We start from the raw sequence: 20,842 nt of genomic DNA on the forward strand, positions 1-20,842 counted from the left end.
AGCCTGTGGGCGGGACCCCGTCTCCCAAAATGCCCCGCGGCGGGGGACACCATCTCCCAGAGCACCCCGCGCCGGCCCGGCGTCTACCTGCCGACGCCCACCGGCTGGGCGTTCTGGTGTCTGTTTCCCGTCCAGGACCGCAGGGCTCTCCCTGACGGCCTCCTGGCAGCCGCGGCAGCGTGATGGACAGCCCGGAGGTCACCTTCACGCTGGCCTACTTGGTGTTCGCCGTGTGCTTCGTGTTCACGCCTACCGAGTTCCACTCGGCCGGACTCACGGTGCAGAACCTGCTGTCGGGCTGGCTGGGCAGCGAGGACGCCGCCTTCGTGCCCTACCACCTGCGCCGCACGTCCGCCACGCTGCTGTGCCACTCGCTGCTGCCGCTCGGTGAGCAGGCCGGACCCTCCCCATGGAGGGCCCTCCTGGGTGGGCGGAAGCGGCCCCCTCGGGCTCGCGGCCGAGTTCCGGGGCCCCGGGGGCGGCTGGGCCCCTGGAGCTTGCCAAACCTGTGGAGCGGAGTCGGGGGAGCGCGGACCCGCGGCCACTCTGAGCCGTGGCTGTGGGCCCACCGCCTGTGCCTCTCGCGTCCGCTGCTCCCGGGAGCGGAGAGGAAGGTGCTGGCGGCAGCTGTCCGCTTGTAGGTGGAAGAAACGTGGGCTTAGGATGTTGGGGGGCGGGCATGGGGGGGATGCTTCACCCAGCTGGGATAGGTCGTGAGTTACTACGTGGGGGCAGTTCCCAGGAGAAGGGCAGGAGTTAACTGATTGTAACAGGAAGGTGGAGGGGCCTGGGAGAGCAGGTGGCCTTGTCCCAGCTTCCTTCTGGAAAGGAGGGAAGGTGGGAAAGAAGGCAGAGATGGGTGACTCCATGGGGGTGTCACAGGTGCAGAGGTTGGGAGGGTATGGTGTGTGTGGCGGGCCAGGAGGCTCACACGCTGCCCAGGGATTGGCCTGGGTGGAGACCTCTGAAAGACTGGCTTGTCAGCTGGTTGGACAGGGGACTGGCTGGAAAGTGGGGTACTAGGTGTGTGTGTGAGGGGCTGGTTCTTTGGAGGATACAGGGCAGAAGCAGGTCTGGAAGGACAGGTGGCTGGTAGGGGGCCTGCTCTAGCGCTCAGTGGACTCGACAATTTCCCGCTGCAGCAGGGCTCAGCAGCCTGGGCCAAGTGGAGAGCAGCCTAGAGGGGGCTGGGCTGAGGCCAGGCATGTGCTTGAGAACTGCCTGCCTCATTGGGAAGAGGAGCAGATGGGCCCATGCTGAGACAGACACAGGGCCTTCTTGGCGATTGGTGATCTCTCTGCCTGCTGTTGGGATAACTATATGGGTTTCTCAGCTTCCCTGTGAGGCAGGGATGTTAATTAGCCCATTCCTCAGATGCGGAATGTGTGGCTCAGAACTTGGGCTCCCGGGAGGCTCATGGGTAGGGTTTCTGACCTGGGAACTAAGGGTCCCCACAGCTTTCTGGAGTCCTTTTAGCAACCTTTTCTATAAGCCTGTGAGTGGCTACGCTGTCACCACGCTACACATGGGTGGAGAAACCAGAACTTAGAGAGGAGTTCAGTGACACATGGAGGTGGAGCCTGGTCTGGTGACTGGTCCTAGGGTCTTTTTCTTTTGAACTCATTTTGAGCAGCTTTGAGAGTTTGTATGTGTTATCTTTTGCTGCATGAACTACTTTAAACATAGCAATTTAATCAACAGTAAATGTTTACTATTATTTTGCAGCCTTAAACGTGCTTGCACAGGTATCCATTATCTGCTTTATTACTTCAGTTGTTTGGACATGCAGGTTGGCCCTGATCTGGCTAGCAGGGGCCCTGGATCTGGCTAGCAGGGGCCCTGGAGCTGTCTCCCACAGGCTGTGCCCCATTATTCTTTGCTTACTGTTTGGCACACGAATCTGAGCTCTGGGATTGGGCCACATTGATTTGCCTCCTCAGAGGGGGTGGGGCTGAGACGCCAAGATCCCGCCCGTTGGAGGGCCAGCGTGTACCTCTGCGTTGGGTGACACCAAATCCTTGCATTTGTTTTTGCATTTTTTAGGTTTTCCTATTTTTTTAATCATATTGTGTAAAACTAAACTAGCAAATTAAAAACACTTTTTCCTCATTTATTGTATTACTATCGTGGGCAAAGGTTGAGCTGGGCCAGCCATGAGGGCAGGTAAGGTCAACCTGCCCTAGGCTACCGTGGTCTGGCCCTGGGAGCCCGCCAGGGCTGGGGATGAGGGTAAGTGGCCCCTTCCGGAGATACAGGGACAGGACTGTGGTCCCTGTAGTCACTATGGGGGGGGAGAACGATGGCTTGGCAGTCCTGATCTCTGCTGAGGCCCTCCCCATTCTTTGTAGGCTACTACGTGGGCATGTGTTTTGCCGCTTCAGAAAAGCAGCTCTATTCTCTTGGCCAGGCCCCGGAAGCCTGGCAGCTCTTCCTCCTGCTGGCAGTGACCCTGCCCACCATCGCCAGCACCGTGATCTACTACTGGTCCTGTGATCAGTGGGCCCGCCACCCACTGGCCCGCACCCTGGCGCTCTATGCCCTCCCGCAGTCAGACTGGTGGGCTGTGGCCTCCTCAGTCAACACCGAGTTCCGGCGGATTGATAAGTTTGCCACGGGGGCACCCGGTGCTCGTGTGATCGTGACAGACACGTGGGTGATGAAGGTGACCACGTACCGTGTGCATGTGGCTCAGCAACAGGATGTGCACCTGACCGTGACGGAGTCACAGCAGCACGAGCTCTCCCCAGATTCCAACTTGCCTGTGCAGCTCCTTACCATCCACGTGGCTGGCACCAGCCCTGGCGTGCAGGCCTTCAACATCCGGTAGGTGCACTTATGGCCAGGGTGAGCATGAGTCTGGGGCCACTCTGGGAAGCGATAATACGTGGAGCAGACTCTTCTAGCCACCCTTCCAGCAGGATTCTTAAGGCTCTTTATCCCTTGCACCCCCGTAGGTACCTTTTGTGGCCCTTTTCTGGGGGGAGCACATTAGGGATCTTTGGGGGTGGTACAGGACCGAGGTTTGGTGATTGCCTTGGGTCTGGGGCCCAAACGGAGATCTTCTCCTCCCATTCAGACTGTGGACTGTCTGTTGTCCCCCTCCTGTGACCCGCTTTGTGCCTGAACTTGTTGAAAGCTAGGCATTCTGTCTCCGCTGCAATCCCCCAACTCTCTCTGCCCCTCCCTGCATCCCTTGGGGGCAGGTCGGCGGTGCAGGTTCTGTGGGTGCTAGCCTCAAGGCTATCTTTGCTGACTGGTCTTCACCTGGCAACTGGGCTGCACCTGAGCCCCCATCCCCGTGTTCTGTGAGGTTTGTGAGTGCCCTGTCTCCTGGAGGCATGTCAGCATCCCCAGCAAGAATGATGGCCCTCCCTGCCTTGCAGAGGGGCCTTGGCTCAGTGGCCCCAGCCTAGCAGCCCCCACCTTGTGCAGGCTGAACTCCACGGAGTATGGTGAGCTGTGTGAGAAACTCCGCGCACCCATCCGCAGTGCAGCCAACGTGGTCATCCATCAGAGCCTGGGCGACCTGTTCCTGGAGACATTTGCTTCTCTGGTGGAGGTCAACCCAACATACTCAGTCCCCAGCAGCCAGGTGAGGGCTGGGTGGGGGCAGATGGGTTCCCATAGGCCAGGCCCCCTGGGGTGGGGGTGGGGCCCACAGCCACTTGGCCAGGATCCCCATGACCCTCTTGGCCCACCCACAGGAGCTGGAGGCATGCATTGGTTGCATGCAGACACGTGCCAGTGTGAAGCTGGTGAAGACCTGCCAAGAGGCAGCTGAGGGCGAGTGCCAGCAGTGCTACTGTCGTCCCATGTGGTGTCTCACTTGCATGGGCAAGTGGTTTGCCAGCCGCCAAGACCCACAGCGCCCTGATACCTGGCTTGCCAGCAGAGTGCCTTGCCCCACCTGCCGTGCACGCTTCTGCATCCTGGATGTGTGTGCTGTGCGCTGAGCCTTCTGGCTGGAGCAAAGGAGTGGCCTTGGGGGTCCCTGAAAGCCCTACCAGGGACCCCACAGCCACCATGAGGAGTAGCCAGGGCTCCAGGCCCTTGTTTGTGTTGTCAGCCAGGGGCTCTTTTCCCAGCCTCATGGAGCTTGAGGGTTTTTGTTTAAAAAGGAAGATTTTTTTTGCAGCAGTGGCAGTGGGATGGGACTTCAGTGCCTCTGCTTCCTCGCTGCTTGTTTCTCCAGGTAGAGGCAGGTGCTGGACACGAACACAGTATGGCGTGGGGCCCATTTCCAGAGCATTCTGAGGCTGCCTGAGCTATCTTCTGGGAGACCAGGGGTCTGCCTCCATGGCCCTACCCTGAACCACTTGCCTTAACTTTATGCAGCACACCTGCCTCTCAGTTACACACCAGAACCAGGTTCATCTAAGCTGGTTGCAGTCTGTCCTCCAGGCTTCTGAGTCCAGGCTGGCTGCTGGCCCTGTGGTAGTGTCCCCTCTGCACCCCACCAGGCTGCTGTGAGGATGCAGAGAGAGGGGTGCAAGTTCAGGGTGAGAGCACTATGTAGGCTTCCTGGGTGGGGTGGCCCCTACTTAGTTACCTGCCCCCCCCCAGAGGTTCTGGACTTCCTGTCGGGCTGGCTTCCATCAACTCCTGTAATTCAAATGCATGCTTGTGGGGGGGGGGGGTGCCTTTCTCCTGGAGGGCATGCACCTCCATGCCTCCTGCTGCCCCAGGAGCCCCGAAAAAGGCCAGGCCTGACTCCTGGCTGGAGATGGGTATTGAGACATCCTACATCCGGACAAGTGCTTTGGGACGTAGCACAGGGCCCACCACAGCTCTGCACCCTGGAGCGGAATGACTTGCCTCTTCCCCATTCCTGGTGGCCCATGGGGAGGGCAGGAATAGCCTGGCCCTCGTGGCTGTGGGGGTGTGTGTGCGGGGGGTCATGCGTGGGGCCCTAAGCCGCGCCCCCCCCCCCCAGCTGTTGTGTCCGCTGAGGTGAGGGACCCAGCTGGCGGCCATCGGGGCGGGGCCGGCAAGCCCAGCCTCAGCCCCAGCTCACGGGCTGCCAGAGGAGGCCGGGTCGGGTTATTTTTACTACTAGGGAAAGTTTTATAAAGGGGAATTTATTGTAGCTGAGTGCGACGGTTCTTAATAAATGTTCGTCTGAAGTCCGCACTGGAATGGCTTGTCTTTCCTGATCCTCGCCCTGGGCCCAGGAGAAGCCAACTGGGAAGTGAAGCGCCGTGGCTATGGCTGCTGCAGGCGAGGCGGGCGGCTCCGGCAGGGAAACCGGGGCAGCTGCCGCCGCAGGGCCTAGGGCACCGGGACGCCCCTTCCGGGTGCCTCCCCTTCCGGGTGCCCGTTTCCCGCTTGCACGGAAGGCTCGGCCAATCAGACGCGCTCTCTCTCCTCGGCCCCGCTCAGCGCCTGCGTCGCGCGCGTGTCCGAATCTCCCGCCAAGGCCCCTTCCCTTCCCCCCGCCCTGCTCGCGGAGGCTGCGGCCCGGGCCGTCCCAAGGCTTGGGGGTGGGGGGCACCGTTCCTCGGGCCTCTTCTGGCTCGGCCGTCTCCCGGAAGGCCGTGGCAGCGCCGTGGTCCCTGTCCCCGCGCGGAGCGCGCGCCGCCGCCTGGGCCCCCCCCGCCGGCCTGGGCCCGATGGTCTCGCCCACCGCTGCGCGCGGGAGCTCCGAGGGGCGGGGCCGCCGGCACATAAAGGCGGTTGGGGGCGGGGCGCGCGCGCAGAGCCTGTCAGCGCCGGCGCGGGTGAAGACGCTACCCCTGTTGCTGCCCCCGCCGCTGCCGCCGTCGGGCCTGAGACCGCCACCTGAGGACCCCGCCGCCGCCCGAGGACCCCGCCGCCGCCGCGCTCGATGGCCTGCCGACCGCGAAGCCCTTCCGGGTGCGGGAGCCGCCGTGACGGCGACGCCAGGTGAGGCGGACCGCGCGCCCCGGGGCGTTCCGGGCCGGCCGAGGGGTGGGGGGGGTGTCCTCGCGGCCGGCCTTACCCCTGACGCGGTCTCTCGTCTGCAGCCCGCCGACCCCCGCCAGATGGAGCCTTGGACGGAAGCGCAGAGCCGACGGGAAGCGCAGGAAGCCCGAGGACGCCGAGGGCCCAGTGAAGCCCGAGGGCGACGGCAGGCCCGACAGGTGGGCCCGGGGCGCTGCGCGAGCTGGGGGTCTGGGGCGCTAGTGATGGCACTGGGAGGGAGGGAGGCCCTCATCCTGGCTTCTTGAGGCGCCTGGGGGGCTCCAGCGGGCTAGCGATGGCGCTGGGGGTGGGGGTCCTCATCACGGGTGCTCGAGGTGTCTCGGGGTGGGGGTTCTCCTCCTGGCTGCTCGAGGCGACTCGGGGTTAGGGGTCTCTGTGTGGCTGATTAAGTAGATGGGGTCTGCACTCGGCTGGTTGAGGCGCCGAGGGTCCCTACTTGGTTGCTTAAGGAGATTGTGGCTCACCACCTGACTGGTAGAGGCCCCCAAAGATTCTCATCCGATTGGTAAAGGTGCCCGGATTCCCCACTTGTCTTGTTAAAGAGGCTGTGGGTTACTACCCAACTGGTTAAGGCCCCTGGAGAGTCCACACCCAGCTGGTTAAAGTGATTGTAGGTCCCCACCCAACTGGTTAAGGAGGCTGCGGGCCCACACCCCACTGATTAAGGTGCCCAGGGATCCCCCACCCAGCTGAAGAGGCTGTGGGTCCCCACTTGGCTGGTTAAGGTGTCTGGGGCCACCACCCAACTGGGTAAAGACGCCTGGCAGCCCCAGCTGACTGGTTAAGGCGCCTGTGGGCCCCTACCCGATTGGTTATGGAAGCTGTGGGTGGCCTCCCTGACCACTTGTGGTGTCTGTGGCTCCACATCAGTTGATTGATCAAGGTGCTTGTGCATCTCAGCACCTCACTAGTTATAGGGCCGCTGCCTCAGAACACTTGGTTAGTCGTGGTGCCTGCTGGTCTCTGTATCTGACTAGTTAAGGCCCCTGTGCTCCAAATGCTTGGCTAATTAACGAGCCTGTGTCTTCTGACATTTGACTACTAATGTACTGACATGTTATGTGATGTGGCTGAAGATGTCATGAAGATCTCTAGTGACAGGTGTCAACAGGATCTGGTCTCAGTGAGTGAGCCTTCTTGGGTTTTTGGGACAGCGTGGGAGGCTGCCCTGAATTTCCTAGAATGTTTCAGTGCAGCTCGTCAGGTTGGCTTCCTGAAGAATCAGTTTAAAGATAGTCATCCCACAGTGAGAAAAGGCGTCTGTATGCAGAATACAAGCTGGGTTTAAGTTCCACTTTCCTTTTCCCTGTGGCGCTCCCTGGCACTTTCTCTCCGAGGAGCCTTTGCTGCAGCATTCCTGTGAGCTCTTTATTGGGTCATGTGCTGGGGAGGCTAGGACACTGTGCGAACCCCACCCCCATTTTCTTGTCTCTGTACTCTGATGTGGGTGGCTCCGCTACTCATGGGACAAGGAACCGCTGAAGAAAACCAGGGGCAGTGGTGAAGTCCACGGGCAGGGAAGGCCTCTGTTGGCGACCGTTGTGTGGTGACCAGGTGACGATCAGAGTCTGTGTGCCAAGCCCCTCAGCAGGGGACGTGATTGGCCTGTCTGAAGCCTGACTTAAGGACAAGGGGAAAGGGAGGTGAGGAAGAATGTGTGATGCACACTAGACTTTTTAGGGCAGTTCTTACACTTGCTCATGGGGCAGGGCGGGGGTTCAGAGAGGGGTCTAGGATAACTGTGTTTCACTCTGAACACCTTTGTTCCTTGTGGGACCATTTGCTAAGATGAAGAGGGTGGGGGTAGAGCAGACCTGGCATGGGGAAGGCGGTAGTTAATGAGGCTTGGGTTTGGATGCAGAAGTGCTTACGTTCTGCATGAGTGGGACCTCTCAGCACATGGTTCAGCCTTTTGGAGATTTGGGGCCAGAAGATATATGTGGGAAGAGATGCAGAGTGTGGGAGACGGTCTGGACGGTGCTGGAGCTGGATGTTAAGAGAAGCCATTAAACACCATTGAGATCAAGATCTGAGTCTTCCAGGGGTCTCCCGTTTAGCTGAGGAGAAAATGTTAAATCCTTACATTGCTTTAGAAGTTTCTTGTATCCCCGTAGCTACCCCTCTAGCCCAGTAGTTAGCTACACAAGTCTTCTTACTCATCTACAGTGGCAGCAATGCCTTTGGCTCTTGCTTTTGGCTCTGTGGGTAGTGCTTGTCTGCCCCGTCCGCTGTGGTGGTGCCCGGGAGATGCATATAGGTACCTGCAGGAGAGCCCGGTGCATTTCTATTGCAGAATGTGGGTACTTTCCCTGAGAAGACTCCTGTGCTAAGGCGTAGGATAAGTTCATGAATACAGTGTGCTTACTCTAAAAAACACGGGCTTTAGTTCTACAAGAGGTATTTTCTATCGTTGTATGAGAAAGTTTGTGATGTAGTGGAAGGTCATTTGTAAGCTCCTTTTAAGAGTTCAGGATCCTTTCGTGGCCCAGACCTGAGCCTCATGGTCCGCTAGTGAGGTCCAGCTTTGGACAACCCTCCATTTGGCTCCTCTGTAGCTGGGATACAGTTACTGAGTCACATTAGTTTTTGGCTCATTAAGTTGATTTCAGAGCCTGCCAATCATTTTTAGATTCTGGAAATTTAGTTTTAGAAATCTAATTTTAGTTTTTCTGGGTGAGGTACCTATAGGACAAGGAATGCTAATTGTGCACAGTGATCGATCATCTGTTACTGCAGTTGTGTTTTTTTTTTTTTTTTAAACTTGTTTTATTTATTCATGAGAGACAGAGAGAGAGAGGCACAGAGACATAGGCAGAGGGAGAAGCAGGCTCCTTGCAGGGAGCCCAATGTGGAACTTGATCCTGGATCCTGGGATCATACCCTGAGCCCAACGCAGACGCTCCACCACTGAGCCACCCAGGCGTCCCTGCAGTTGTGTTTTCAAAGTACCTTGTGGTTTGCAGCTAGGGTGTATCCGGTTGCTTAGAGTGGCAATTGAAGCTGTGTCTAGCTTCATGCATCAATGGTGGCCAGTAGGAAATTGAGGAAAAGTAAAAACGTCTTAGTTTGCATCTAATCTACAGATAATAGGCGTACCAGCAATTCTGACTGCCAGACTTCTTGGCATTAAGGGTTTTTCAAATTGCTTGCTCTTGACAAAAGAGCTCTTGATCTCTAGATAGATAGACCTGAGCTCCCTATTTACGCTTAACCCAACTCTAGGGGGTACTGTTATCAGTATAGTAAGTCCTAATATAGCAAGGACTCACTGTATGTTCCCATTCCCCATTTTCATTATGTGACACATTCTGAATTGTTTTTTTTTTTTTTTTATTTATTTACGATAGTCACAGAGAGAGAGAGAGGCAGAGACACAGGCAGAGGGAGAAGCAGGCTCCATGCACCGGGAGCCCTATGTGGGATTCGATCCCGGATCTCCGGGATCGCGCCCTGGGCCAAAGGCAGGCACCAAACCGTTGTGCCACCCACGGATCCCTGAATTGTTAATTATGTGCATTTAAAGGTAAACAGCAACACTTAAGGACTTTTTTTTCCTTTTTTAAACAATGGTTTTTTGTTTTTTTTTTTTTTAAGATTTTATTTATTTATTCATGAGAGACAGGCAGAGGGAGAAGCAGGCTCCATGCCGGAAGCCTGATGTGGGACTCGATCCTGGGACTCTGGGATCAGGCCCTGAGCCAAAAGCAGATGCTTAAACACTGAGCCACCCAGACATCCCATTAAGGACGTTTTATGTGCTAGTTGCTTCGCTTAGTATGAAATAGCATTTTTTAATACACTGAAAATAACTTCTTATTTTGTAAATTAAAGAACAAACTATTAGGCCCCATTCTCTGCCTCCCCCCCACCCCCCGCCAGTGGGCTGTTTCCTAGTGATTCAGCTAACACTGGCACATGGTGGGTGCCTAGAAGTTCGACAGATGAAGCCCAGAGAGGCTTGAAGTGAATTGTCCAAACTCAGTGAGCTTGTAAGTGATGGAGCAAGAGATGATCCAGGAGCCCATTCCCTTGGCCCTCTCTAGACAACATCTGGACATCTCCTGATGTGCTGTTTGAAAGAGAACTGAAAGTAGGTGCTGCGGTTCAAGTGCACGTTTTCATTGTATTGCAGTTTTACGACTCCTGAAGGCCCGAAGCCCCGTTCTAGATGTACAGACTGGGCCAGTGCAGTTGAAGAGGATGAAATGAGGACCAGAGTTAACAAAGAAATTGCAAGGTATACATTCTGGAACATTGTGAAGTGTTCTCTGGTGTTTTTAATTCTATGTGAGCTTTGAGGTATGTGTTGGAAGGATGATTCTTCAGAGTCCGTCCCCATCCCAGCAGCATTAGCAGGGCCTGAGAACTTACTATAAAAGTGCTCATCCTCGGGCCTCACTGCAGAATGGGTGATGAATGGGAAACTTGGGGTGGGTCCAGCCGTGTTTTAAAGAAGCCGTCCGGATGAGTCTGCTGTCTGCAGTCTTAGGTGCCATCCTTCTACCGTGACAGCGGGGGGAGATGGTGCTCGTTGGCGGCAGAGGATTACCATGTGGTTCTCACCTACTACATAGGGTTCTACCACTCCAGCAGAGTGTGTGGCTCTCTTTGGAAAGGGGGCGCACTCTTGTCTGCCATCTGGCTTGGGTAACAGCTCAGGAGTGCGGGAGCACAGAGGGGTCCCTGAAGTGGGGCCTGTGAACCCGTTGCAGTTGTACCCAAAATTCTTGTGTATATATAGATTCTCACAAACTCCAAGCTACTGCCTCGACTCATTATGGTTCAGGTGATGCACCCTTAAACACTGCTTATCTCTCTTGATTACATTCTCTGGTATTTTTCAGTTTTTCCTCCCATTTGATATATGCCATCCAACCTGGATGATTGAGCTTTGAGTTAAATGCTGTAGCTCATAATCATTTGGAGTATGTTGAACTGAGTCTGGTGGTTCTTAGTTCTTATGAGAAATTGTGTCCTCAGCAGGGAAGCAGGGCCAGATTGTCTGTTCCACCTCTGAGTGGTTGATGATATTTATAGCTGCCTCCTTAGGAAAGCCACAGGCACACGTGGGGGTTAGGATCACTCAGAGGGCTGCTTTAATTTCTTTTAGCATCAAGATGTATGTGTGTGGGTGGGCAGCATGCCTGGGTAGAAGAGTGAACTGGAAGTTGACAGACATGGACCCCTCTAGTGTTTTGAATTAGCTTTATTTACAAAGATCTCAATTTTCCCGGCTGTGGAGCTAGGATGTTTGATTTGTTCTGTGTAGTTTGTGTGCTCTGCTCTCAGGGCTCACCCAGCCTCATAAATACTCGTGTGTGCTGACCCTTGCTGGGGACTGTCTGCAGATCTTACGCTCTGTAGGGAGACTCATCTGTCTGGACCTTCTGATGGGCTCTACCTTGTTCCTCAGTTGTCTCACAGGTCTGTCTCCAAAAATTGTTTTCCTTTGCAAAACAGGCGTGCTCTGTTGTGGGCCACCGCTGCTTTAGGAAGGCTCGGGTGCTCTGCCTTCTCAACGGAGTTTAGTTTACTATACTCAGGGAGCCTTATACACACCCCAGCTGTCTGAAAATTGGAAAATGCATTTTTTTTAAAAGATTCTATTTATTTACTCATGAGAGACAGAGAGAGAGAGAGAGGCAGAGACACAGGCAGAGGGAGAAGCAGGCTCCATGCAGGGAGTCTGACGTGGGACTTGATCCCAGGTCTCCAGGATCACGTCCTGGGCCAAAGGAGGCACTAAACTGCTGAGCCACACAGGCTGCCCGGAAAATGCATCTTAATCATAATTCAAGCCAGTTTTTTTCACCTGGAGTTTGGAGAGCATGAAGCCCCTACAGAAAGTGGTACTGAGGGCCTGCTTTGTCAGTTCTCACAGCCTGGTACAGAATTGGTGCTTTCCTAGGTACACAGAGGGAAACTGATTCCTGCTATCCAGACTGTACAAATCTTGGGAGCTGGCAATTCTGGAAGGAGACACAGTAATGTATGACTTGTTTTAGACATGTGAACGTCTAGCTTGCGGTAGTTCATGGTTTTGGTGTTAGATTGTGCTGCACTTCTTTGGCTGATGTACCTTGGCAAAGGTGGGTTTTGGTAGTTGCTGTGATAGAAATTAGATGCCTCCTGAAATCCACGAGGAACAAGCCTGGGGGGTGGTGTTTGGTCTCCTTCCAAAATTAGAGGAGAGTAGAACCCAGTAGGCACACACGTAAGTAGTTGTGGTATTAGAAATAAAGATTGTGTATTTCAGCTTTACATTTATTTTTTTCAAAAAACAAATCTCACTACTTAGCCTGAAAACTGTTAGGGGCATTTTTTTATTTTATTTTTTTAAACTTAGAACCTCTCTGTTACATATGGTGGTGCCTGGGGAATTGAGGTAATCATTTGCCCCCAGAGCCTGGTTGCCCTAAGCAGTTTGTACAAGTGTGACCTCTAACTGATCTTACGAGAGCAGATGCCCGAGGGAGATTGGAAATAAATGGAACCACCGTGTGCTGTTGCCCTGACTCGCTTACCAGACCACACTGCTCAGGGGCAAGGCCTAAATGCTGGGGGGCTGTCTTTTAGTATTAAAAGCATCGTGTTCAGTTAATTTGTATACTTTTCTAAACCAGGAATATTTATTTTGCTCTCAGATATAAAAGAAAACTCCTCATAAATGATTTTGGGAGAGAGAGAAAATCCTCAACGGGAAGGTAAGTGCCACATAAATGTTTCTTCTCTAATCTAATAGACCTGCCATTGGCTAGGGGGCAGAACCGCGCATAGGATGCTGGGTCCTTTGTTCCCTCCTTTGGAGTCTGTATCTGATGTGTGGACCGTTCTCGGATTTTTTTTTTTTAATACATATTGTTTTTATTTTTTTTAACTTTTTATTTATTTATGATAGTCAGACACACAGAGAGAGAGAGAAAGAGAGAGAGGCAGAGACACATGCAGAGGGAGAAGCAGGCTCCATGCACCGGGAGCCTGACGTGGGATTCGATCCGGAGTCTCCAGGATCGCGCCCTGGACCAAAGGCAGGTGCCAAACTGCTGTGCCACCCAGGGATCCCCCGTTCTCGGATTAATACGGTTTGTAATCCAGAGAACAAATGTTCTTTCACCACTGTGTTTCAGCATTTTCTTGTAGTGGTTTTATTTTTTATTTTTTATTTTTTTTAAAGATTTTATTTATTTATTCATGAGAGACACACACACACACACAGAGAAAGAGAGGCAGAGACACAGGCAGAGGGAGAAGCAGGCTTCATGCAAGGAGCCGGACATGGGACTTGATCCTGGGTCTCCAGGATCACACCCTGGGCTGCAGGTGGCGCTAAACCGCTGTGCCAGCGGGGCCGCCATTGTAGTGGTTTTAATCTTGAGGCTCGTTCTGTCCATCTCGTCTCTAGCTCTGACTCCAAGGAGGTGGGGCCCATGATGCCAGCTGACTTAGAGACGGATGAGAGCGTCCTGATGAGAAGGCAGAAGCAGATCAACTATGGGAAGAACACCATCGCCTATGACCGCTATATTAAGGAAGTCCCGAGGTAGTCTTGTCTCATTGGTGTGTCCTGATGGTGTCATGGGGCACTGCGGTCTAGAGTCTAGTTGCTTCTGTGCTGAATCTGACTCTGAGTGTCCTTCATAACTGCTGAGGACCATTGAACAACTTTGAGGCACTTACATGAACGAGGAGGAAGGGATACGAAGATAAGAAACCAACGCTTATAGTTCAGGGTATTAGAGAACATTTCAGGTCCCAGAACTCCAATAGCCTCAGAAATGTAAGGCTATTAACGTGTGATGGGGGAAGAGTAAAGTTCAGGTAGCAGGTTGTAAAGATGTTATTGGAGAAAAACATGAGCTTTGCCCCTTTGTCCCAGCAGCATGCTCTCCCTGGTCTGCTCTCGCACAGGGTTGCAAAGAAAGCTAAGAGAGGGCATCCATTTCTCGGTAGGACTGGAGTTTAGGTGTGCTTTTTTTTTGGAGCACAGATAGCAAAGGAATAGCAGAGTCAAAAGGGTAGTGCTTTTTTTATATATTACTTTTGTTCATTTTATAGAGTCTCGGTTGATTAGTTTTTTGGTAACTCTGATCTCCAAGTTTGGTTAATCTTCAAGCTGATGTACAGGTGTGGGTGGTGTGTACTAGGACAATCTCCCTTTCTCCTGTAGACACCTTCGGCAACCCGGCATCCACCCCAAGACTCCCAACAAATTCAAGAAGTATAGTCGACGATCATGGGACCAGCAGATCAAACTCTGGAAGGTGGCTCTGCATTTTTGGGATCCTCCAGCTGAGGAAGGATGTGATGTGCAGGAAATGTATGTCTTTGCTGCATTCTTATCCTCTTTCTGTGATTTGTGCCATGACTGAAAGTGCTGGATCGCTTGGGTGGCAGGTTATCATGGTGTTAAGTCCCCCTGGGAGTTCTGAGAGAGCAGAGTAGCCAGCTGTCACAGCATCCTATCTTGTCCTGTTGGATGGGTGGTGGAGGTAGGAACATGCTTCCTGGATTTAATTCACTTTTTGTAGCTAGAGAAAATGGAGCTCAGTAAACCTAGTAATACGTGGGCTGTTGTTCATTTTTTCTTAAATTTTAAAATAGACTTTTTAAAAAAGATTTTATTTATTTATTCATGAGAGACACAGAGAGGCAGAGACACAAGCAGAGGGAGAAGCAGGCTCCTGATGCGGGACTCCATCTCAGGACTCTGGAACCATGCCCTGAGCCAAAGGCAGGCACTAAACTGCTGAGCCACCTAGGGATCCCCTAAAAGGCATTTGAGTAATTTATGTTGAGTTATGAAAATAAAAGGTTGGGTTTTTTTTTTTCCTAAGATTTTATTTGTTTATTTGAGAGGAGAGCAAGAGTGGTAGAGAGGGGCAGAGACAGAAGCAGCCTCCCTAACGAGCAGGGAGCCTGATGTGGAGCTCCATCCCAGGACCCTGAGATCATGACCTCAGCTGAAGACAGATGCTTTACCAATGGAGCCACCCTGGTGCCCCTCACTATTGGTTTTTAAACTCAAGCCTAGTTGGAAAGACCTCAGGCCCAAGTTCTGGCCCTAGCCTTAGGATGCTTGTTGAACAGGGACGAGGACTGCCTGGTCTTGCACTCGCCCCGTCTTTGGGCACATCTTCTCAGACCCCTCCTGACCTGAGTCTTTCCCTTCCTCGGAGACAGATTCAGTAGATACTTGAGCTTCTGATTTGCACTGGGGAAATTGATTAGAAACTGTTATGTTTGAAATGATTTCTAACATGGCTTTACAGATTTGCCTCACAGATGTCATAACATCATACTGATTTTTTTTTTTCCCACCGTGACACTGTTGTCCCATTTTCTATGAGTAGAAAATTGGAAAATTAGCAATTTCGGTGTTCATCCCTCGCCCTACCCTCTCCTGGGCTTATATTGATGCTTCTCCTTAGAAGGATGCTTGTGGGTGTATGAACAGTCACTGTGCAGTTGAGAACGGGCAGGTGTGTGCTCTGAGCTAGGTGAATGTTTCCCCCGGCCCTAACTGCCGCCAGCTCTACCTGGTGGACAGGGCAGAGGTGGGGATGGGAGTCTCACTGGAAATTGTCTTGATTCCTCCACTCGACAGTCAGTGTTCTTGTGAGGCAGCGCAGGACTGCTGGTGCTTGTATTCCGTCAACGGACTCAGAGGACCTCCTCGTTTTCAGCGGCAGCTGACGCATCTGTTTGCTTTCATTCCGCAGACACCCTGTGGACCTCGGGGAGATGGAGACTGGGTCTGCAGAAAGCAGCTCTGAGTCCCAGACCAGCTCGCAGGATACCTTCGTAAGTACCTTTTCTTGGTTTTCTCTCTCCCCATGGTTGTTTGTGGGCAGTTGCTGACCGCGTGTACCACCTGATGAGCTGACATTTAAGCTGAAATCTGGTTCTGGTGCTTGTAAGGGGCTCCTTTCTCCCTTGTATGGCATTGTTGAGACATCCAACTGGATGGCATTCCTAGGCAGTGGCCCTAATTGAGGTTTTTGGGTCAGTCTACCTAATCAGTCCTACCACTTTCATTTTAAAAGAGAAAGACCTTTTTTCCTGTGCTCCCAGTGTGTCTGTAGGCCTCGGCCGTAGCCTTATAGGCTGTGTACTGTTCGTGCTGGTGATTTGCTGCCACAAGAATCATTTGCTGATTATTGCTAGATAAAGGTATTCTTTGGGCCTATGGGTTCCCCCACATTTGCTGACTTTAGAATTACATGTTTTTGAGGAAGAAAGCCTACAAAGATGAAAAACAACATATAAAATTACCTCATCTAATCCTGCAGTTGTAGGTTGGGTGCTTGTTCTTTCAGACTTTTCTGCACCTATACAAGCAAACATATGTGAGCAGTTTTTTTTTTTTTTTTTTTTAAGATTTTATTTATTTATTCATGAGAGAGAGAGAGAGAGAGGCAAAGACACAGGCAGAGGGAGAAGCAGGCTCCAAGCAGGGAGCCCGACGTGGGACTTGATCCCAGGTCTCCAGGATCATGCCCTGGGCTGAAGGCGGCGCTAAACTGCTGAGCCAACTGGGGCTGCCCAGTATTTTTTTTTTTTTTTTTTTAAGATTTTTTATTTATTTATTCATGAGAGACAGAGAGAGAGAGGCAGAGACACAGGCAGAGGGAGAAGGAGGCTCCATGCAGGGAGCCTGACGTGGGACTTGATACTGGGTCTCTAGGATCACACCCTGGGCTGAAGGCGGTGCTAAACTCCTGAGCCACCCGGACTGCCCCATGTGAGCAGTTTATAATAAAAGGAGCCCTTTATTACTTTTAAAAAAGAGACCACCCTGACATTTGCATATTGAAATACCCAGCATAATAAGTGAAAAAACTGATAGAAACTAGGAAATGCAAATATTTGTTGTGAAGTACTTAGACTTTATTTGGATCATCTTGTACTGAATTTGGATGGTTGAGAAGCCAATACAATAAAGGGATATAGTGACCTTTTTCTTTTCTTTCTTTTTGCCTTCTGTCTGTCCCCCCACCCCCTCGTAAGCCTGGGAGGTTTCCTTCCAGTCTCATGGCCCAGCTGCCCCCTTCACACTTGGGCCTGACAGCATGTGACTGCCAGGTTAGGAATAATACAAATGTCCAACACTAGAGGAGTAGCAAAGTTATATCATAAGGAACAGAGCTATTCTAGGTTGTTTTTGAAGACTAATGATGTGGGAAAATTGTGGAGATAAAAGCAGGATATTTAATGATAGAATGATCTCAGTTTTTGTGGATATTTACATGTGTGTAGGACTGAAAAGGAACCCATGAAAATCTAACTGGTGGCATCTTGAGTTTGGATCAAGAGTAATCCTTGTCCCAGCTTAAGAAACAGGTTCTGAACATACCGCTTGTGGAATCAGGAGTTAGAGGCAGATGCTTAGGCCCAGGAGCCAGGGGAGGGAGCCAGATGGAGATGTGAGGCAGGAGTCCTGGTGGGGATTGTGCAGGGTCCCTGAGGAGGTGGTTCAGAAATGGCCACGTGTGCTGAAGGGAAGAGAGGCCCGGGCCTAAGCACTTTATTTAGTACATCCCTCAGCCACCCCACTAGGTGCTGGACGCAGCCATGACGGCGACGCCGCACTCAAAAGTGTCAATGCTGACAGGACAGAGACACTCCTGTGTGATCAGCAGTCGGTGGTGGTCAGGCTTCCCAGCTGCCATGAGCACGTTCTTTTTACAAGTTTTTTCTTTTTTGATCCACAGTTTGATCAAGAATTACTTGTCTAAATTGCCATTTCTTATGTTTTTATTAATTTAGAATTGTTTCCCTTTTTCCTCCCAGACATTGACTTTTTGGGAAGACTTGAGTCTAGTTTTTGTAATGCACAGTTCCTCATTTGGGAGTTCTGTTTCTTTAAGAACTAGATTTTTTTTTTCTTTTATAGATTTGATTTATTTATTCATGAGAGATACACAGAGAGAGAGGCAGAGACACCGGCAGAGGGAGAAGCAGGTTTCATGCAGGGAACCCGATGTGGGACTTGATTCTGGGACTCCAGGATCATCCTCTGAGCCAAAGGCAGGCACTCAACTGCTGAGCCACCCAGGCGTCCCCAGTAACTTTGTTTTTAAACATTCTTTTAAAACTTTGATTTCAGTTGACATAAACATTGAGCTTTACTGGGTTTAAATACCTTAAATTGTAAACTCTTTATGTTTGGTTGTATGACCTTGTAATTAAGCTTTTATAGCGAAAAAGGAAAATCAGTTTAGCAATGCAGAAATATACTAAATTAAACCCTTCTGTCTCCTGCCCTGAGAGCCACTACTCAGTTTTGTCTAGTGTTTGAGCAGTTTTTTTGTGCTTCTAGAAGATGTACATGGGTGTACACACCTGAACTTTCTGTTTCACACAGTGCCTTGCATCTGTCATACATGATCCCTTTGGTAGCACAGTTACTGGGAATCATAAGTGAGTGCAGTTATGGGGTGGGGAGAGGTCTGTGCTCTTCCCCCAGTGCCAGAGCAGCTAAGCTAGATCCCCCTTGGCTGCTGAGCATGTGCTCAGTGGTTTGTTGTGGGGAGCGGGTGATGGTGCACCCAGGCCACATTGTAATCCCCTAGAGTCAAAGGGCTGGGGGGCTTAGAAACCATAAAGGGTCAGTTAGTTTCTACCAGGTTGGTTAGTGGATAGGGATTTGATTTTTTTCTACCTAGAAGAAAGATTGATGTTCCTTGTAAATTTTAATTAGATAATGGTTTTGAATTCTCTCCCAAGCATGCCAGCTGCATAGACCTTCGCTGGTAACACTGCATCTTAGTCCTGTGGTGCTGTGGGCACAGGAGGATGCAGTTGCCTCCTGGTCGGGGTGCACAGCCTTGTGCTTAGTGCCACCAGCAGTAAGTCCCATGTGTCTTGGGAGCTGGCATGACCATATTCCTGTTTTCTAGGATGTGTACTCTGGTACACCCACTAAAGTCAGGCACGTGGACTGCTGTGTGGAGGACGAGTTTGATTTGGAAGCTTGTTTAACTGAGCCCTTGAAAGATTTCTCAGCCATGAGCTAACTGATGCCACCTGGAGGCCACTGGGAATGAGCATTGGCTCCACCTGGCAGGTTGGGGGCCAGCCAAGCATGTCCTGCGTTGGTAACTGGATGGTTTCTGTTCACAGTTCGTAGTCACATTATCTCACGGTGAATTTACTTTTGCCTTATTTCCTTAAGCGTTAATTTTATGTATAGTAAGTGTATTTTGCATGTTTTAAATTGTAAATGGAAAGAAATCCAAGGAAAATTGAACTCGGAGCAGTCTTGAAAACTTAATTGCTTGAATCCCTACCATTCTCCAAGTTAACCTGACAAGTATACTTTAATAACTGGTTTTATACCGGTACATTAGACATTAAGTTGCCACTTTTGTCAGGTGGCTAGTTTGGGGTTAGCCGCATATCCATGGGGCCAATTGTGTGTCAGCTTTCTTTACTGGTATCTGAGTATTCTCATCATTGGATAGCTTTAATATCTTTATGGAAACTTAATTTTGGGCCTTTTGTCAATACGTCAAGATGTGTTTCTTCCTCAGAGCACTGAATAGTCAAAGATAGTAAATTGAGCTGTTAATGGATTTTATGTAAGTTACACATTCTTAATTTGGTCCTTGTAAATAGCACTAGGTAGGCCTTCTACCTGTAATACTCCAAGAGTTAAAGGCAGCAGAGGGGTTCAGAAAGAACATTTTTTTACAGTCAGTTAATTTACCATGTAAAATTGCTGTAAATGATAATGTGTACAGATTTTTTTGTTCAAATATTCAATTGTAAACTTCTTGTTAAGACTGTTATGTTTCTATTGCTTTTGTATGGAATGATATTGCAAAAATAAAAAGAAAAGAACCTTTTTTAGTTGATTTGTTATGTTGCCAAATAGATTCACTGCTGAGATAATTAATTCCTGTGTTTGGAGGACCTGAGTATCTGTTCTTAATGCATGGCACTGGGGGGACCTCATGCATGGTGAAGGAAGCGTGGCCCAGGCTCATTAAACACCCAGCAAGGAGACCTCATGTCATAGGTTTGGAGCTCTGATGGGGGATCTTGGTCAGGCCAGAGCCACATCTAGATCTCCCATCACTGCAGAGCCTGGTCACGTTCTGTGTGGGCCCAGGACTCATGGAGGAAGTAGGTGGGCCTCAGTTTGATGCTTATTTGGCAACTGGGGTGGCAGGGCCTTTCCCTGTTTGCTGAGATGGACCAGGGCTGTGCAGTCTGCCCTGGAGCAGGGTGAGCATCAGACCTGGGTCTCGAGGGGCAGCCCTGACCACTGCTTGTTTTCTCTAGCCATGCTCTCGAACCCTGGAAATTCTGCTGACAGACTTGGCCATGTGCTCAAGGACGGTTCTTCAGAAGTGATGCTGAAGTTGCCTTAAGCAAAGGATGAGTTTTGGCAGCTTTGTTCAAAGTCCTTCAAAAGGGCAGGAACCCTTCCTTGTTCACTTTGTTGAGCCCATGCTGTGTGTCAGGCACAGGTCTAGTAGACATCAGAGACTTGCAGGAGACTGGGTACTCCGAAGTCTGTGCCTATGCTCTAATGGAGACAAGACTAAATACAGTGTCAGGTTAAGGGGTAGGAGCGGGAATGGGCAGGGGGGTTTGGGTGATTGGGAGGTGGAAAGTTGCCATTTTTTATAGGCTAGTTGATAGATGCTTGATGAGGTGGCATCTGGACAGACATGCTCTCAGAGGAACATCCGCCTCAGAAGACAGCAAGTGCAAAGGCCCTGAGAGTAGGAGTTTGGTGTATAGATTACTGGCAAAATCATCACATGTGGGAGAGACTTTGTAGCTGGGCCAGAGCTGGTGGGGCTGTGAGGAGGAAAGTGCTGGTGGGTGCCTCTGGGGCTTTGAGGAGACTTGGGAAGGTGTGGGATTATTAGGAACTAGAGCAGAGTGG

At 51.3% G+C, this 20,842-nt stretch overlaps 2 protein-coding genes across 5 annotated transcripts; both read left to right on the plus strand.

The window, feature by feature from the left end:
- Positions 1–23: 23 nt before the first annotated feature.
- TMEM129 (transmembrane protein 129, E3 ubiquitin ligase) lies at positions 24–5,126 on the plus strand. 3 transcript variants are annotated; one of them, XM_041752877.1, is made up of 4 exons: positions 24–387; positions 2,349–2,823; positions 3,433–3,592; positions 3,705–5,126. In XM_041752877.1, the coding sequence occupies exons 1-4, from the start codon at positions 183–185 to the stop codon at positions 3,951–3,953; spliced, it is 1,089 nt and encodes a 362-aa protein (XP_041608811.1). In that variant the 5' UTR covers positions 24–182; the 3' UTR covers positions 3,954–5,126. The 3 variants fall into 3 exon arrangements, with proteins under 3 accessions (XP_041608811.1, XP_041608812.1, XP_041608814.1); XM_041752878.1 differs by having other exon boundaries at positions 3,490–3,592; XM_041752880.1 differs by lacking the exon at positions 3,705–5,126 and having other exon boundaries at positions 3,384–3,591.
- Positions 5,127–5,481: 355 nt separating this feature from the next.
- On the plus strand, positions 5,482–19,790 carry LOC121489633 (stem-loop binding protein). 2 transcript variants are annotated; one of them, XM_041752881.1, is made up of 8 exons: positions 5,482–5,883; positions 5,985–6,101; positions 10,076–10,180; positions 12,588–12,647; positions 13,346–13,483; positions 14,111–14,260; positions 15,663–15,744; positions 18,843–19,790. In XM_041752881.1, exons 1-8 carry the CDS (start codon positions 5,825–5,827, stop codon positions 18,957–18,959), a joined length of 828 nt encoding a protein of 275 aa, XP_041608815.1. In that variant the 5' UTR covers positions 5,482–5,824; the 3' UTR covers positions 18,960–19,790. The 2 variants fall into 2 exon arrangements, with proteins under 2 accessions (XP_041608815.1, XP_041608816.1); XM_041752882.1 differs by lacking the exon at positions 10,076–10,180.
- Positions 19,791–20,842: the final 1,052 nt, after the last annotated feature.

The sequence above is a fragment of the Vulpes lagopus genome, chromosome 4 (assembly GCF_018345385.1).
Source record: "Vulpes lagopus strain Blue_001 chromosome 4, ASM1834538v1, whole genome shotgun sequence".
Classification (NCBI taxonomy): Eukaryota; Metazoa; Chordata; class Mammalia; order Carnivora; family Canidae; genus Vulpes; species Vulpes lagopus.

Bases quoted from the DNA above. Each gene is read 5' to 3' on its own strand.
- TMEM129 (XM_041752877.1), top strand. From the start codon at position 183: ATGGACAGCCCGGAGGTCACCTTCACGCTGGCCTACTTGGTGTTCGCC. The intron at 2,824-3,432 runs GTAGGTGCACTT...CACCTTGTGCAG, and splicing joins GTGCAGGCCTTCAACATCCG to GCTGAACTCCACGGAGTATG. The intron at 3,593-3,704 runs GTGAGGGCTGGG...GCCCACCCACAG, and splicing joins ACTCAGTCCCCAGCAGCCAG to GAGCTGGAGGCATGCATTGG.
- LOC121489633 (XM_041752881.1), top strand. From the start codon at position 5,825: ATGGCCTGCCGACCGCGAAGCCCTTCCGGGTGCGGGAGCCGCCGTGAC. The intron at 6,102-10,075 runs GTGGGCCCGGGG...ATTGTATTGCAG, and splicing joins GGCGACGGCAGGCCCGACAG to TTTTACGACTCCTGAAGGCC. The intron at 10,181-12,587 runs GTATACATTCTG...TTTTGCTCTCAG, and splicing joins GTTAACAAAGAAATTGCAAG to ATATAAAAGAAAACTCCTCA.